Below are 19,947 nucleotides of genomic sequence, written 5' to 3'. Positions count from 1 at the left end.
GACCAACATGAGACCAACATGAGACCAACATGAGACCAACATGAGACCAACATGAGACCAACATGAGACCAACATGAGACCAACATGAGACCAACATGAGACCAACATGAGACCAACATGAGACCAACATGAGACCAACATGAGACCAACATGAGACCAACATGAGACCAACATGAGACCAACATGAGACCAACATGAGACCAACATGAGACCAACATGAGACCAACATGAGACCAACATGAGACCAACATGAGACCAACATGAGACCAACATGAGACTATCAAGGAACCAACAACTTATGAGACTAGGACAAAATACAGCCAGCCCGCAGAACTTTCTCGAATGTGAACATCAAGTGAAATCTTGTTATAGAAATATCGAAGGGGGGAAAAGAAATATTTACTTGAACTCGCTAAAAAGGTGACAAAAAGCCAATTTAAGATATAAAATTTCAACTTTCGTCCACCTAGCTGAAACGTTACAAAACTTATCGATTTTTCAGAAACCTGAAATAAAGTATCACTTCCGGACATCGGAAGTAACTCAGAATTTAAACGTAATCAAACATAGTATCTATAATATAACGCTGCTTGTAGTGTGTCAGTCCTTCCTTCCTTCCGTCATCGCTACAGATTTGGAACCATAAAAGTAAACATCGAACCATGCAGTTCTTTTTAATTGCATCACATTGTCTTACTATAAGTGATATAGTAGGGTTTGTTTAAATAACGACTTAATTTTATTTTAAAGTTGCCACAGTTTTTACTCTTTTGCATAACGCAAAGAAAATACTAAATACACGCAATTTGCTAAAGCATATTAAACGGATCAATGTAAAATAATATTTTCGCTTAGATTCCTAGACAAATTGGATAAATTTTAGTAGGGTCGAAAAAAACTAGTTAATCAAAATATTTAATAATTCTGTCAGAGGAAGTAATTTAAAAAGAAACTCAATTCACGCAAAAAAAAATGTGAATGCAAATTCCGCGGACGTACAAGAAAGCATTATTGTTGGATATTATAATTAGCATGGATTGTTTAAGTTGTGTTTATGTTATGCGTTTGCCTTAGCGTTTTCGTTTGTTTTTTGTGTTTGCATTTGTGTTTACATTTGCATTGTGTTTGCGTTTTCTTTTGTGTTTGTGCTTGCGTTTGTTTTTTCTTTTGTGTTTTTTTTCGTTTTGCGTTTGTTTTTTCTTTTGTGTTTGAGTGTTGCGTTTGTGTTTGAGTTTTCGTTTGTGTTTTTTTGCGTTTGCGTTTGCATTGTGTTTGTGTTTGCATTGTTTTTGTGTTTGCATTTCTTTTGTGTTGTGTTTATGTTTTCTTTTGAGTTTGTGTTTGTGTTTGCGTTGTATTTGAGTCTTTGTTTGCGTTTGTGCTTAGTTTTGTTCTGTTCCCAAGTTGATACATTTTAAAAAGATTCACCGTGGCGGAGCACGGGTAAGCAGCTAGTGCGTGTATAAGAAACTTGGTCAAACTAGCTGAAACAGTACTCAGGTTGCCGTGTTGTCAGAGAAATCAAGTTCACCTTCCGACTATCGGAACTTGTTTCAAAGTTGATAGAAACCTGGACATACAATCTGATTATTTTTTGTCAAGTTTCCCCACTTAACTGAAACGGTAGTCCAGTTATCAGTTTTTTTCGGAAGTTGAGTATGTACCACTTCCGGCAATCGGAAATCGCTAAAACTTGAAAGAAAAATACGCATTTAATATACAACTAATAGATTTATATGAAACTTCGTCAACCTAAATCAAACGCTGCTCGTTATCATGTTAACCTAAACACACACACAAACACATACATACATATACAAATAAAACTTTAAAAAAAGGAAACAAAGTATTTTTCCAACTCATTGATGTGTAAAACGCCAAGATTTGTCAAAATTTCAATTTCAGTTTTTTTTTTTTTTTTTTTTTTTTTTTTTGCACGTTTACAATGGTTGCTCTTTATTCCGTATACGTGAGGGTAACAAGGCAAGAACAAATATTTTCGTTTACGGAAAAATGTCTCCGAAAAACAGTAAAATCAGTAGATCACAAAGTACTCATGTGGGATTTTCAATTTCAATTGGTAATTATAATTGGCCATTGACTGGCTGTTGGAATTGATAATAGATTCAAACAGATTGAAACAGATTGAAACAGATTGAAACAGATTGAAACAGATTGAAACAGATTGAAACAGATTGAAACAGATTGAAACAGATTCAAACAGATTCAAACAGATTCAAACAGATTCAGATTCAAACAGATTCAGATTCAAACAGATTCAAACAGATTCAAACAGATTCAAACAGATTCAAACAGAATAACTCGCTCTGTTTTTGACACAGACAGGCGCAGCTGTAGGTTCAAGCGCCATTTTTAACAGACAATTCTTTGTTACTCACACTCCCACGCCCTCCCACCCCCACCCCTCTCCCCAACCCCCCCCCCTCTCCCCACCCCCTACAACACTTACTATTGCATCGTTTGCTGCCTGTAGCATATATCATTTTTTACACAAATGTCAACGACCACCAAGACAAGAGCCCCACCCCCCCCCCCCCACACACACACACAAAAAGAGAGATGATCGTCTCTATGACAAGACTCTTGTAATATTTGATGTCAAATGATCGGCCAAAAAAGAACAAGAACACCCCCCCCTCCCACCCCCAGCCCGTCTTGCTAGATGAAAAGAAAGTGAAACCAGCGAGGGGAGAACAGGACAAAGGACAATGTCCCCGTAGCTGTACCCGCATTTGTGCGGGTACTACAGCCACCCGTGGCGCCCCCGTTAGCACCCACCCCCTTCACGCCGTAGGCTGTCTAGAACTGTCTCGTAGTTTTCTGTGTCCCATAGTTTTCTGTCTAGAGCTGTCTCGTAGTTTTCTGTGTCCCATAGTTTTCTGTCTAGAGCTGTCTCGTAGTTTTCTGTGTCCCATAGTTTTCTGTCTAGAGCTGTCTCGTAGTTTTCTGTGTCCCATAGTTTTCTGTCTAGAACTGTCTCGTAGTTTTCTGTGTCCCATAGTTTTCTGTCTAGAGCTGTCTCGTAGTTTTCTGTGTCCCATAGTTTTCTGTCTAGAACTGTCTCGTAGTTTTCTGTGTCCCATAGTTTTCTGTCTAGAGCTGTCTCGTAGTTTTCTGTGTCCCATTGTTTTCTGTCTAGAGCTGTCTCGTAGTTTTCTGTGTCCCATAGTTTTCTGTCTAGAGCTGTCTCGTAGTTTTCTGTGTCCCATAGTTTTCTGTCTAGAGCTGTCTCGTAGTTTTCTGTGTCCCATAGTTTTCTGTCTAGAGCTGTCTCGTAGTTTTCTGTGTCCCATAGTTTTCTGTCTAGAACTGTCTCGTAGTTTTCTGTGTCCCATAGTTTTCTGTCTAGAGCTGTCTCGTAGTTTTCTGTGTCCCATAGTTTTCTGTCTAGAACTGTCTCGTAGTTTTCTGTGTCCCATAGTTTTCTGTCTAGAGCTGTCTCGTAGTTTTCTGTGTCCCATTGTTTTCTGTCTAGAGCTGTCTCGTAGTTTTCTGTGTCCCATAGTTTTCTGTCTAGAGCTGTCTCGTAGTTTTCTGTGTCCCATAGTTTTCTGTCTAGAGCTGTCTCGTAGTTTTCTGTGTCCCATAGTTTTCTGTCTAGAGCTGTCTCGTAGTTTTCTGTGTCCCTTAGTTTTCTGTCTAGAGCTGTCTCGTAGTTTTCTGTGTCCCTTAGTTTTCTGTCTAGAGCTGTCTCGTAGTTTTCTGTCTGTCTCTTAGATTTCTGTCTAGAACTGTCTCTTAGTTTTCTGTCTAGAGCTGTCTCGTAGTTTTCTGTCTGTTTCGTAGTTTTCTGTCTAGAACTGTCTTGTAGTTTTCTGTCTAGAACTGTCTCGTAGTTTTCTGTCTGTCTCTTAGATTTCTGTCTAGAACTGTCTCGTAGTTTTCTGTCTAGAGCTGTCTCGTAGTTTTCTGTCTGTCTCTTAGATTTCTGTCTAGAACTGTCTCGTAGTTTTCTGTCTAGAACTGTCTCGTAGTTTTCTGTCTGTCTCTTAGATTTCTGTCTAGAACTGTCTCTTAGTTTTCTGTCTAGAGCTGTCTCGTAGTTTTCTGTCTGTCTCTTAGATTTCTGTCTAGAACTGTCTCTTAGTTTTCTGTCTAGAACTGTCTCTTAGTTTTCTGTCTAGAGCTGTCTCGTAGTTTTCTGTCTAGAACTGTCTTGTAGTTTTCTGTCTAGAACTGTCTTGTAGTTTTCTGTCTAGAGCTGTCTTGTAACTTTCTGCTTAGAACTGTCTCTTAGTTTTAGTGTAATAAACACTAAATAATTGTAACTAGGTTATAAGTGGATTAGGTTAGGATTAGAGTTCGACTTTCACTTGTAGAAAACGTCAAAAACATAAATCATGAAATGAAAAAAAAAAGTAAAATGACGTCACAAGCTCTCGACTATCTCTCCAGTTACAAAAAAAAATAATACTTCCGGGTTTTGGGGGCTTAGAAATACAGGAATAAAAGCACACATGTTTTTTTTGGGTAGGGGTTAAGACCGGGGTGGGAGGGGGGGGTGGGGGGGTCAAAACATCTCGGAGAATAGTAGGGGTGGGAGAATTGTGTGAGAAAAACAAAGTGAGAAAATAAAAAACAAGAAACCCGCAACCCGACCCCGATCCCTGGTATTATGTAACAGAAAGGGGTCGGAGACGAAAGATGGGATTAGTCAATAGTACCGTCTGAAAGGTGAGACAGGCTAGAGGGTTGCTGCCCCTGTTTCCCAGGACCGCTAGGGAAAACTAGGTCACAGGAAGTCGTATTTCAGTCCCAGCACGGGTGTAGACCGGGGGGGGGGTGGATGGGAAGACGTCACGGCAGCCGACAAGAAAATGACAAGATGACGTGACAGATTCTACCACGATTAAAACGTCCCGATCATTTTTGTATCGTCTGCTAGGGGTATGAACTCGGCCATGTGCCAGAGACGGGGTGCAGGCAGGATAGTCGCCCCTGACAGGCAGGATAGTCGCCCCTGACAGGCGAGCTACTTACCTGTCATATCCACATTGGTTGGGGCCAAAGTTCAAAGTTCAGCGACGCGTGGCCAGAGTCGTCGAGTCATTGGTTGGTTCAGTAAAACAGCAAGTCAGACGCCACCTGAGTTATCCCCCATCACGTGAGCGAATTATATCCCCCCCCCCACCCCCCATCCCGTCCCGTGGAACCGCTCAATTGATGTAGATGAAAACGTACCTTTACAAAACTTGGCTCTACGTTCCTAGGCCTGACAAACGCCATCAGAACTGAATGCCGAGTTTTGATGGTTGTAGTGGAAGTGATTGGGTGGAACAAAGTCTGGCTAGATTGACGGGAACATTTTGACTTGATTGTTGTCACATCAACTGTTGTCACATCAACTGTTGTCACATCTGACTGTTGTCACATCAACTGTTGTCACATCTGACTGTTGTCACATCAACTGTTGTCACATCTGACTGTTGTCACATCAACTGTTGTCACATCAACTGTTGTCACATCAACTGTTGTCACATCTGACTTGTCACATCTGACTTGTCACATCAACTGTTGTCACATCTGACTTGTCACATCAACTGTTGTCACATCAACTGTTGTCACATCTGACTGTTGTCACATCAACTGTTGTCACATCTGACTTGTCACATCTGACTTGTCACATCAACTGTTGTCACATCTGACTTGTCACATCAACTGTTGTCACATCAACTGTTGTCACATCAACTGTTGTCACATCTGACTGTTGTCACATCTGACTGTTGTCACATCAACTGTTGTCACATCAACTGTTGTCACATCAACTGTTGTCACATCAACTGTTGTCACATCAACTGTTGTCACATCTGACTTGTCACATCAACTGTTGTCACATCAACTGTTGTCACATCAACTGTTGTCACATCAACTGTTGTCACATCTGACTGTTGTCACATCTGACTTGTCACATCAACTGTTGTCACATCAACTGTTGTCACATCTGACTGTTGTCACATCTGACTGTTGTCACATCTGACTTGTCACATCAACTGTTGTCACATCAACTGTTGTCACATCTGACTGTTGTCACATCTGACTGTTGTCACATCAACTGTTGTCACATCAACTGTTGTCACATCTGACTGTTGTCACATCTGACTGTTGTCACATCTGACTGTTGTCACATCAACTGTTGTCACATCAACTGTTGTCACATCTGGCTGTTGTCACATCAACTGTTGTCACATCAACTGTTGTCACATCAACTGTTGTCACATCAACTGTTGTCACATCAACTGTTGTCACATCAACTGTTGTCACATCAACTGTTGTCACATCTGACTTGTCACATCAACTGTTGTCACATCTGACTGTTGTCACATCTGACTTGTCACATCAACTGTTGTCACATCAACTGTTGTCACATCAACTGTTGTCACATCAACTGTTGTCACATCTGACTGTTGTCACATCTGACTGTTGTCACATCAACTGTTGTCACATCAACTGTTGTCACATCAACTGTTGTCACATCAACTGTTGTCACATCAACTGTTGTCACATCAACTGTTGTCACATCTGACTGTTGTCACATCTGACTGTTGTCACATCTGACTGTTGTCACATCTGACTGTTGTCACATCTGACTTGTCACATCAACTGTTGTCACATCTGACTGTTGTCACATCTGACTTGTCACATCAACTGTTGTCACATCAACTGTTGTCACATCAACTGTTGTCACATCTGACTGTTGTCACATCTGACTGTTGTCACATCAACTGTTGTCACATCAACTGTTGTCACATCAACTGTTGTCACATCAACTGTTGTCACATCAACTGTTGTCACATCTGACTGTTGTCACATCTGACTGTTGTCACATCTGACTGTTGTCACATCTGACTGTTGTCACATCTGACTGTTGTCACATCTGACTTGTCACATCAACTGTTGTCACATCTGACTTGTCACATCAACTGTCGTCACATCAACTGTTGTCACATCAACTGTTGTCACATCAACTGTTGTCACATCTGACTTGTCACATCAACTGTTGTCACATCTGACTGTTGTCACATCAACTGTTGTCACATCAACTGTTGTCACATCTGACTGTTGTCACATCTGACTGTTGTCACATCTGACTGTTGTCACATCTGACTTGTCACATCAACTGTTGTCACATCTGACTTTTGTCACATCTGACTTGTCACATCAACTGTTGTCACATCAACTGTTGTCACATCTGACTGTTGTCACATCTGACTGTTGTCACATCTGACTTGTCACATCAACTGTTGTCACATCAACTGTTGTCACATCAACTGTTGTCACATCTGACTGTTGTCACATCTGACTGTTGTCACATCAACTGTTGTCACATCAACTGTTGTCACATCTGACTGTTGTCACATCTGACTGTTGTCACATCTGACTGTTGTCACATCAACTGTTGTCACATCAACTGTTGTCACATCTGACTGTTGTCACATCAACTGTTGTCACATCAACTGTTGTCACATCAACTGTTGTCACATCAACTGTTGTCACATCAACTGTTGTCACATCAACTGTTGTCACATCAACTGTTGTCACATCTGACTTGTCACATCAACTGTTGTCACATCTGACTGTTGTCACATCTGACTGTTGTCACATCTGACTGTTGTCACATCTGACTGTTGTCACATCTGACTTGTCACATCAACTGTTGTCACATCAACTGTTGTCACATCAACTGTTGTCACATCTGACTGTTGTCACATCTGACTGTTGTCACATCAACTGTTGTCACATCAACTGTTGTCACATCAACTGTTGTCACATCAACTGTTGTCACATCAACTGTTGTCACATCTGACTGTTGTCACATCTGACTGTTGTCACATCTGACTGTTGTCACATCTGACTGTTGTCACATCTGACTGTTGTCACATCTGACTTGTCACATCAACTGTTGTCACATCTGACTGTTGTCACATCTGACTTGTCACATCAACTGTTGTCACATCAACTGTTGTCACATCAACTGTTGTCACATCTGACTGTTGTCACATCTGACTGTTGTCACATCAACTGTTGTCACATCAACTGTTGTCACATCAACTGTTGTCACATCAACTGTTGTCACATCAACTGTTGTCACATCTGACTGTTGTCACATCTGACTGTTGTCACATCTGACTGTTGTCACATCTGACTGTTGTCACATCTGACTGTTGTCACATCTGACTGTTGTTGACTTGTCACATCAACTGTTGTCACATCTGACTTGTCACATCAACTGTTGTCACATCAACTGTTGTCACATCAACTGTTGTCACATCAACTGTTGTCACATCAACTGTTGTCACATCAACTGTTGTCACATCAACTGTTGTCACATCAACTGTTGTCACATCTGACTTGTCACATCAACTGTTGTCACATCAACTGTTGTCACATCTGACTGTTGTCACATCTGACTGTTGTCACATCTGACTGTTGTCACATCTGACTTGTCACATCAACTGTTGTCACATCAACTGTTGTCACATCTGACTGTTGTCACATCTGACTGTTGTCACATCTGACTTGTCACATCACCTGTTGTCACATCAACTGTTGTCACATCAACTGTTGTCACATCTGACTGTTGTCACATCTGACTGTTGTCACATCAACTGTTGTCACATCAACTGTTGTCACATCTGACTGTTGTCACATCTGACTGTTGTCACATCTGACTGTTGTCACATCTGACTGTTGTCACATCAACTGTTGTCACATCAACTGTTGTCACATCTGACTGTTGTCACATCAACTGTTGTCACATCAACTGTTGTCACATCAACTGTTGTCACATCAACTGTTGTCACATCAACTGTTGTCACATCAACTGTTGTCACATCAACTGTTGTCACATCTGACTTGTCACATCAACTGTTGTCACATCTGACTGTTGTCACATCTGACTGTTGTCACATCTGACTGTTGTCACATCTGACTGTTGTCACATCTGACTGTTGTTGACTTGTCACATCAACTGTTGTCACATCTGACTTGTCACATCAACTGTTGTCACATCAACTGTTGTCACATCAACTGTTGTCACATCAACTGTTGTCACATCAACTGTTGTCACATCAACTGTTGTCACATCAACTGTTGTCACATCAACTGTTGTCACATCAACTGTTGTCACATCTGACTTGTCACATCAACTGTTGTCACATCAACTGTTGTCACATCTGACTGTTGTCACATCTGACTGTTGTCACATCTGACTGTTGTCACATCTGACTTGTCACATCAACTGTTGTCACATCTGACTGTTGTCACATCTGACTTGTCACATCAACTGTTGTCACATCTGACTTGTCACATCAACTGTTGTCACATCAACTGTTGTCACATCTGACTTGTCACATCAACTGTTGTCACATCTGACTTGTCACATCAACTGTTGTCACATCAACTGTTGTCACATCAACTGTTGTCACATCTGACTTGTCCCATCAACTGTTGTCACATCTGACTGTTGTCACATCTGACTGTTGTCACATCAACTGTTGTCACATCAACTGTTGTCACATCTGACTGTTGTCACATCAACTGTTGTCACATCAACTGTTGTCACATCAACTGTTGTCACATCAACTGTTGTCACATCTGACTTGTCACATCAACTGTTGTCACATCTGACTGTTGTCACATCTGACTTGTCACATCAACTGTTGTCACATCAACTGTTGTCACATCTGACTTGTCACATCAACTGTTGTCACATCTGACTTGTCACATCAACTGTTGTCACATCAACTGTTGTCACATCTGACTGTTGTCACATCAACTGTTGTCACATCAACTGTTGTCACATCAACTGTTGTCACATCAACTGTTGTCACATCAACTGTTGTCACATCAACTGTTGTCACATCTGACTGTTGTCACATCTGACTGTTGTCACATCAACTGTTGTCACATCTGACTTGTCACATCAACTGTTGTCACATCAACTGTTGTCACATCAACTGTTGTCACATCAACTGTTGTCACATCTGACTGTTGTCACATCTGACTGTTGTCACATCAACTGTTGTCACATCAACTGTTGTCACATCTGACTGTTGTCACATCTGACTGTTGTCACATCAACTGTTGTCACATCAACTGTTGTCACATCAACTATTGTCACATCAACTGTTGTCACATCAACTGTTGTCACATCAACTGTTGTCACATCAACTGTTGTCACATCAACTGTTGTCACATCAACTGTTGTCACATCAACTGTTGTCACATCAACTGTTGTCACATCAACTGTTGTCACATCTGACTTGTCACATCAACTGTTGTCACATCTGACTGTTGTCACATCTGACTTGTCACATCAACTGTTGTCACATCAACTGTTGTCACATCAACTGTTGTCACATCTGACTGTTGTCACATCTGACTGTTGTCACATCAACTGTTGTCACATCAACTGTTGTCACATCTGACTTGTCACATCAACTGTTGTCACATCTGACTTGTCACATCAACTGTTGTCACATCAACTGTTGTCACATCTGACTGTTGTCACATCAACTGTTGTCACATCTGACTGTTATCACATCTGAATGTTGTCACATCAACTGTTGTCACATCTGACTGTTGTCACATCAACTGTTGTCACATCAACTGTTGTCACATCAACTGTTGTCACATCAACTGTTGTCACATCAACTGTTGTCACATCAACTGTTGTCACATCTGACTTGTCACATCAACTGTTGTCACATCAACTGTTGTCACATCTGACTGTTGTCACATCAACTGTTGTCACATCAACTGTTGTCACATCAACTGTTGTCACATCTGACTGTTATCACATCTGACTGTTGTCACATCAACTGTTGTCACATCAACTGTTGTCACATCAACTGTTGTCACATCTGACTTGTCACATCAACTGTTGTCACATCTGACTGTTATCACATCTGACTGTTGTCACATCAACTGTTGTCACATCTGACTGTTGTCACATCTGACTGTTGTCACATCAACTGTTGTCACATCAACTGTTGTCACATCTGACTTGTCACATCAACTGTTGTCACATCTGACTTGTCACATCTGACTGTTGTCACATCTGACTGTTATCACATCTGAATGTTGTCACATCAACTGTTGTCACATCTGACTTGTCACATCAACTGTTGTCACATCTGACTTGTCACATCAACTGTTGTCACATCAACTGTTGTCACATCAACTGTTGTCACATCTGACTGTTGTCACATCAACTGTTGTCACATCAACTGTTGTCACATCACACACACACATTCACACACACACACCTTCACACACACAGATTTGGCCCACCTAATTCAGCGATGTTGTTCATACTTTCCACGTTAGTCTCCGTAGACAATTAAATAACATCTCATTTTTATTTCACTGGATAATTAATTAGTTACTAAAAACTAATTTACAGATAACTAATTTAAAAAAAATAATAGGCAAGATTTCAAGATTAAACACCCCGACCCCCTGTACACAAAAATGGGTCGAACCAACCCCTCTCCTCAACGTTTATTGTTCCGGCCTATGGAGCCGATCATTAAACTGATTGCTAATTAGTGACCATAAAAACAACAAAATCACGACCACACCCTCGAGTCGCTAAAAAAAAATCAACCTAAGCGTAGAAAGGGACAGAACTCCGGGAGTGAGGACACGTCACGTCCGGTGAGTTAACTGCCCTTGTTGTGGTGCAGACGTGAACAGATGGCGACACAGGCGCAGACAACGGCCATTTCATTAGCGGCTTCGTGCAGCGACCTTGGCATTACAATCAACAGATGGGTGGGTACCACGGGTTGGCTCCCATGGGACGGGGGTGTGGGGTGGGTAGGGGTGTGGGGGTGGACCTGCTGTTGCATGAATCCAATGGTCGCACATTTGTCAACCGGAAGTGGGTTTTTTAAAACATCCATCAACACAAAGTAACCTGATACAAGAGTAGTACAATTGTGGTGATTTAAAAGTAATGTTTCATTCAATTAGTGGCACGTGATTTCTCGAGATTTCAGCTCATCTTAGCCTTTATGTTCACTGACCTCGAGGTCTGTTAGAATTTCATTGTGTCATACCCAACATTTTCACCACCAAATCCTATATCATCTCCAACAATCCTATATCATCTCCTACAATCCTATATCATCTCCAACAATCCTACTCCAACAATCCTACTCCAACAATCCTATATCATCTCCAACAATCCTATATCATCTCCTACAATCCTATATCATCTCCAACAATCCTACTCCAACAATCCTACTCCAACAATCCTATATCATCTCCAACAATCCTATATCATCTCCAACAATCCTATATCATCTCCAACAATCCTACTCCAACAATCCTACTCCAACAATCCTATATCATCTCCAACAATCCTATATCATCTCCAACAATCCTATATCATCTCCAACAATCCTACTCCAACAATCCTATATCTTCTCCAACAATCCTATATCATCTCCAACAATCCTACTCCAACAATCCTATATCATCTCCAACAATCCTATATCATCTCCAACAATCCTACTCCAATAATCCTATATCATCTCCAACAATCCTATATCATATCAAACACTCCTGTATATGTACCTTTAATCTTAGCAGTACATCGTGTATTTAAAAAACTATGTGACATTTTCGTCCACACTTTACTTAGATTTTTCCCCCGTCACTTTTATTTTCTTACTAGCGTACCCGTCGCGCGCGTTGTTGCGATCTTAGACGAAAAGAAATTCAAGGCGACTTATGATACCATTCAACTGTCACCAGTGATGTATTTTTATAGGCGTGTCTAATGTTATGTCCACACCTTTCAATGGGAGTTGATACCAAAGTTGACGTTCTGTAACCCGCCCCTTTGTTCACGTTTCATCACTAATCACCCAGGCTTTTATTTTAGCCATACCAGCATATAGGTTGAGAAAGGTAACACCTAACTAATTTTTAGTTTTTAGTACATTTTTTTCATTCGTGATTTATTTTGGGTGATTTGTGAATATAATTAAAGCCTTTTTCGTTTAAAAAAATATTGTGAGAATTATTTTTAAAAATCTAGCTGAAGATGACTTTCTTCTCTAACTTTTTTTTTCTGGGATTTTCGCCGTAGCTTATGACATGTTGCCGCTCCCCGTTGAAAAGATGTCCACTCAACGTGTTGAAAAGATGTCCACGCTCAGTTGATCTTATCAACATCCAGGCCGTGACGCTAATGTTTTACCCATGTGGCGTTAAATGCGCATGCGCTGTCTCGCGGTTCCGGCCCGGCACTTATCGCCGGGTGCCCGGACCACGTGACCCACGGCTGTGTCAGGTAGGTTCCAACCTCCACAGACAGGCGGGGACCTGGCCCGGGGGCGACAACTCCTTTTTCTGTTTTATATTTTACGTCTCCTCCCCCTCACACCCAGAAGAAAGAAGACCGGCAGACCGGCTTTTCATCCGGCTCAATGGTAGGGTGTAGTGTGAAAGGAGGGTGTTAAAATCGTCACCTGGGGAAGACTATCATCACAGTCCCCTCGCCTGGCTGTCTGCCCCCCCCCCCCACCGGCCCGCCCCTGGTCCCAAATGTCCAGCGTGTTATCTCGGGGCTCCTAATTTGATGTTTGGACAGGCATTGTCCACTGACTAGATGACCACGTCAATATCATGTCTACTGGCCACTGACCTCTCGATGACCACGTCAATATCATGTCTACTGGCCACTGACCTCTAGATGACCACGTCAATATCATGTCTACTGGCCACTGACCTCTAGATGACCACGTCAATATCATGTCTACTGGCCACTGACCTCTAGATGACCACGTCAATATCATGTCTACTGGCCACTGACCTCTAGATGACCACGTCAATATCATGTCTACTGGCCACTGACCTCTAGATGACCCCGTCAATATCATGTCTACTGGCCACTGACCTCTAGATGACCACGTCAATATCATGTCTACTGGCCACTGACCTCTAGATGACCACGTCAATATCATGTCTACTGGCCACTGACCTCTAGATGACCCCGTCAATATCATGTCTACTGGCCACTGACCTCTAGATGACCCCGTCAATATCATGTCTACTGGCCACTGACCTCTAGATGACCACGTCAATATCATGTCTACTGGCCACTGACCTCTAGATGACCACGTCAATATCATGTCTACTGGCCACTGACCTCTAGATGACCCCGTCAATATCATGTCTACTGGCCACTGACCTCTAGATGACCACGTCAATATCATGTCTACTGGCCACTGACCTCTAGATGACCACGTCAATATCATGTCTACTGGCCACTGACCTCTAGATGACCCCGTCAATATCATGTCTACTGGCCACTGACCTCTAGATGACCACGTCAATATCATGTCTACTGGCCACTGACCTCTAGATGACCCCGTCAATATCATGTCTACTGGCCACTGACCTCTAGATGACCACGTCAATATCATGTCTACTGGCCACTGACCTCTAGATGACCACGTCAATATCATGTCTACTGGCCACTGACCTCTAGATGACCCCGTCAATATCAAACCCAACCATCCCCCACCCCCCACCCCAAACAAAACCTACCATTCCCCCTCCACCCCACACAAAATTGACCGTTTTCTGTCAACGGTATAATCAAACTTCTTTCTTATTCCCAGTTCTGCCGCCTACCATTGCAGGCACCTCCAGTAGAACAACCTTCACCTTGTCGTGTCAATGCACTGATCCAGTAATGGCCATTGGTGGAACCTATCAACATGGACCTTACAGCTACTCCGTCCCATATTGTGGCGACAGGGGATGCTATATTATTTAATAGAAATAGACTACTAGGTCATTCCCAATTGGACATTCTTAGAAAATGAATATGGTCAGACCAAGTGAGGTTGTGATCTATAAACAATCCAAGGCATTTGTAACTTTCTACCTGTTCAATGTTTGAATTGTCTATAGTAATGTTTAATGCGGTGGATGGAAGACGAAGGCGTTTTTGATGAGTTGTAATAAACATTGACTTGGTTTTATCGGGGTGAAGTATCATTTTGTTCAATTTTGTCCAAGTAGCAAGCTGATTGGCACACGTTTGAAGTTTGTAACTGAGTGACTCAGCACTGTCTGCAAAGACATGTAAAGAAGTATCATCAGCGAACATCTCGCACTGACCAGCGTCAATGTGTAATGGAAGATCATTAATGTATAAAGAAAAAAGTAAAGGACCTAAGATTGAGCCCTGTGGAACCCCTATATTAACATATTTCTGTGAAGAGATGTTATTAAGGTGAAACACGCGTTGAGATCGGTTAGATAAAAAGGAGTGAAGTAACCTAACTGTAAAGTCGTGGAATTTGTATGGAATTAGTTTTTTAAGAAGAATGCTGTGATCAATTGAATCAAAGGCTTTTCTGAAATCGACAAACAGCGAGCCACAGAGTAGGTTATTGTTAATATTTTTAAGCCAGTTTTCATTCATCTTAATCAAAGCAGTGTGACAAGAATGAAACTTTCTAAACCCAGACTGATTACTATGGAAAAGTTTATGCTTTTCTAGGTAGTTTGACATGAATTTGTTTATATGTATTTCTAGTGGCTTGGAGAGGGATGAAAGTATAGAAATTGGCCTGTAGTTATTAGCATCTTGGATGTTACCTTTTTTGTGTAGTGGTATAACTTTAGCATGCTTAAAATGTGTCGGGTAATAATGCTTGGCAATACAGAGGTTATAGACATAGGTTAAAACTTCGGAAATTATTGGAGCTGAAATCTTCAATACATTATTAGAAATATCATCAAACGAAGTTGTTGAAGACGGTTTAAGAGATCTTAGGCTAACATATACTTCATGAACAGTGAGAAGCGGAATGATCAGCTCTGTCCTACCACGGTGAGCAGAATTACAAAAATTTTTAAGCTCCTCACTGATTGTGTAATCAGCATCTGTGTTGAGCGCTACAGATGATATAAAATGTTTATTAAAGTCATCAGCAGATATCTGGCAATGTCCAGCTGTATTACATGTGCGTTTTTTTCTAATTATTTGATTTATGGCAGTCCAGATAGATTTGGAATTAGGTTTGCCTGACAGCAGTTTATTAAAATACTCCTTCTTCGACCTACGCACGAGCAGTTTTACATAATTTCGTTGCCTACAAAAGTCTTCAGAAGTTCCATAACGTTTAAGCCAGTCTCTTTTATTAATTGCAGATTCGATATTGTTGTTAAACCAAGAAGGTTTGTATGTAGTCTTAACCCTTTTAGAGATTTTAGGAATATGTTTGTCATATATAGTATAGAAAATACGCAGCCATTCAGAAATGGCAAGATCGGGACAATTATAATTGTATACATTGCAGAAGGGGGCAGCCAATAAATCCGAAAGAAAAAGATTTTCATTAAATTTTCTAAAAGAGCGATAACTTATAGTTATGTGTTGCCGCGAAGGTACACATAATCTTTTTGTCGAAAAAGTACAACAAACAGGGAAGTGGTCACTAACACCACAAGAGGGGACACAGACCTCAATTAGGTTGCAGTCAGGTGATGCGTATATGTGGTCAATTATTGTACTTGATTTATCATTTACCCTGGTAGCCGTGTGCACAAATTGTTTTAGATTCAGAGAATCAATAATATCTTGCCAATATCCTTGAGGTTTTAATAAATTTATATTAAAATCTCCCAAAATGATATATTCATTGTTAGTAGATAAAACGGTATCTATCATGGAGCAAAAACGATCATACCAATCCATGTTTTCGCAGGGATTTCTATAAAGGAAGCAAATTAAAATTGCCGGATGGTGTTTGCTTTTTTCGAGTTCAATCCAAATACATTCTATATTGTCCGTTGACAGATCCTTCCTGTACTTGAAACAAATTGAGGAGTGGACATAGACACAAAGGCCAGTTTCTTTGTGTAAGGATGGGTCTCGGCGTATTAGGTTATAATCAGAGACGGAAATCTCAACATCATTTATAAAAGATTGTAATCGAGTTTCAGAGAAACCAAAGATATGGAAAGGATTGTTGGAATTGTTTAAAATTTTTAGAACTTCATGGTGTTTATTAAATATGTGGAAAATATTTAAATGGCCCAACTTTAGCCCTCTTTGTGAGGGCCAGGATGATGAAAATAAACAATGCATAAAGATAATAAAATATCAATGAATAAGAGATGTTATAAACAAAAATCAATATAATGAACTAATTAAACAGAATCAATATAATTGTCTTACAATTACACGCTTTGTCATCCAATAAACAAACACTCGCTGCTCTTCACACTGCCTTATTATCTTTCTTTCTCTCTCTCTCACTCTCTCTCTCTCTCAAAAAAAATACCTATATATAAATATATATATAAATATATATAAATATATATAAACAAATATTGCTATATAAATGTACAATAGTATCAGTACGTATTATAATTAAAATAGTACCGTGAGCTCAACTAGTAAATAGTAAGTGAAAAAAAGTTAGGTTCCAGGAAGGCGCTTAAGCGACAACATTAGAGCTTGATGAAGCAACAAAGGGCTAAAGCCCATTAAGTGATGTAAGCCTGGGCTAGAGTTCAATTGATCTGAAGATATTGTTGGAAGCATATCAACAGTCGAAACAAAATCAGCCTTTGTACCTTTTACGTTTGAAAGTTGCACATGGTCTTTATCTGTTAAGCTGACGGCTCTTTGGGGATACTTGATATTTTTAGCGAGAATGCTGCTACCAATTTTTGTCAAATGAATACTGTCATTGTACAAGCGTTGTCTCGGGGCACCTGACTTCGCAGTGAAAAAAGGTGTATTGTTTATAAAACAGTATTTATAACTAATGCAGAAAGACTGTAAAAATCTATTATTTATTTCTATCAAGTGCCTACCCTTGCCACGACATGGGGGTACGATGGATGAGAATCGGATTGTAGCGTTGGGAAATTTGTGAATGATACTTCTAACAATTTCTAGCATACTAGCTTGTGACAGTCTGACGTTTGATAGACTGTCGTTGACACCACAATGTAAGGTTACAGTTGTGGTGCTTGAGTCACGTGAACGGCTACTAATAACGTCCCTAATTTTTTCAAAATTTGCCCCAGGCAGCGCTATTACCGATACACGCTCGTAATGATCCGTGGCCATTATATCAGGATGGAGACCTTTAAGTGTAGAGTCACCAAGAATCAAATGGTGTTTCGTTATTTGGTTGGTGTAGGGGGCGGCGACATGTTGTGTGCTATCTCTATTAGTGGCATAGTGAGTAGAGCGTTGGACAACAGGGACATGAACAGCCTTGACCGTTGGGACGCTGCAATGTGTGGAATCACTTTTAGTTCGTGGTCGTTGCAGGGTGCTGGGACTCGAATGTTCCGATGGTTTGATTCGCGCTCTGTCATCACGTTGTGTAATTTTAACAGGGATTGGGAACGGAGCTTCTTGCATGATGCCTGCCGATGTGATTTTTGTTTCATTTATTAGTTGTTGTTGATTATCCTCACATGTTGAGGTGGATATTGTGCTGCAAGAGGGTTTCTTGGTTGTGAGGAGTTTCTTTAGTGACGCAGAAATATTTTCTTGATCAATCAAACGCTTCTTAAGGTTAACGTGTATATCCTTGCAGCTATGCACTTCATTAGATAGTCTCTTGACTTCGTCCCTTAAGACAGCGTTTTCGACTCGGAGTTGTTCTAGTTGACTGTTAAACTGTAATTTCTCCGCTTTAAAAGCTTTTTTAACACAGGTGATCTCGTTAAGAATAAACGATCTTAAGTTATTATCCAGTTGTGTGGTTTGAAGAAATGATATTTTTGGACTAAGCAGATCAGTTGGTTGGGATAGGTTTGATGAAAATGTATAGTTATTTATAGGAGTTACACAATCTAACGGATTGGTATTGATCGTAACCTCGCCACACTGATTGTCACTGTTGGAAGCGGACATAATCATTGGCGGTGAAATGGGTAGCTCCAATACTCTGGGTGGGGACAGTGAAGGTGGTGGTGACAGTGATAGTGGCGGCGACATGGGTAGAGGCATGTCGACAGCTTTGTCTGTTGTAATTAGGTTATTTAGAATACAGCAAAAATCCGAATCCACCCAAACAGACACAACGTTAGATTTTCCCTGTACCATGATTTTGTTATTCGTGTGGTACAGATGGACTGACAGCCCTGGTAATTTATAATTATCTTCAACATTGGCGCCATCATCATCTCTTCTTTCCTCAACAACATCAGCATATTTTGTTTTAATGATTCTTTTTACCTTTTCATAGCTAATTGAGTTTCGAAAAGCAATGATAACGCATCGTCCTCCATCTTTCTTTTGAAAATGAATATCATCCGCTGCACAAATGTTGGCAATCTTTTTTGATATAGCTTTTTCTTTATTTAAACGATACTTCTTGGCTCTGACGCTTCTGGTGACAACACCAGTCCAGTAGCGTACGCAGGGGGGGAGCAGGGGGAGCGGCCGCTCCCCCTCTTGCCATTTTCATCAAAGTGGCGCCTTTTTGAAAACTTTTTAAACTCAAAGTTTTAAACAATGATATTTGTTAAAAAAATATTTTTGGTCGGCACATCTATGTAAATCACAAGATTTCTTTTCATGCAGCAATTAAGCATTATTGTTCTAGTCTAGTAGTGTCTACGTTTACAACACGTATTAACAGCTGCATCAGTTTGCCATTCTAAAAATAACCATTACGATGCATTGCAATGTTTAAAAATGCTCTACGGTAGTACCACTTGGCAAGAGGGGTGTTAAGTTTAAGGCAACTGTATAATGTATTTGCTTACGAATAATTGAAAATGTTATACATAAAACTTCACACATAATTACTTTATATATACAGTTTGAATCGTGTGATTAATTTTTTAAACATTACAATACAGAATCAAATACAACTGATGTGGCACCTCTATTTAAATTTACTTATGAGCAAACTGCGTAGTGGT

The 19,947-nt window shown here is 40.5% G+C and overlaps 1 protein-coding gene across 1 annotated transcript; it reads right to left on the bottom strand.

Moving 5' to 3' along the window:
* Window positions 1-2,788: 2,788 nt before the first annotated feature.
* LOC131933164 (golgin subfamily A member 6-like protein 6) lies at window positions 2,789-5,247 on the bottom strand. Its single transcript, XM_059289961.1, has 2 exons — window positions 5,203-5,247; window positions 2,789-4,072 (listed from the first exon to the last, which is right to left on the bottom strand). Exons 1-2 carry the CDS (start codon window positions 5,245-5,247, stop codon window positions 2,789-2,791), a joined length of 1,329 nt encoding a protein of 442 aa, XP_059145944.1.
* Window positions 5,248-19,947: the final 14,700 nt, after the last annotated feature.

Source organism: Physella acuta, unplaced genomic scaffold (assembly GCF_028476545.2).
Source record: "Physella acuta isolate Inbredline_101_S28 unplaced genomic scaffold, ASM2847654v3 ptg002383l, whole genome shotgun sequence".
Classification (NCBI taxonomy): Eukaryota; Metazoa; Mollusca; class Gastropoda; family Physidae; genus Physella; species Physella acuta.
Note: the sequence above shows the minus strand (reverse complement) of the source record. Positions and strands in the feature narration are given on the sequence as shown.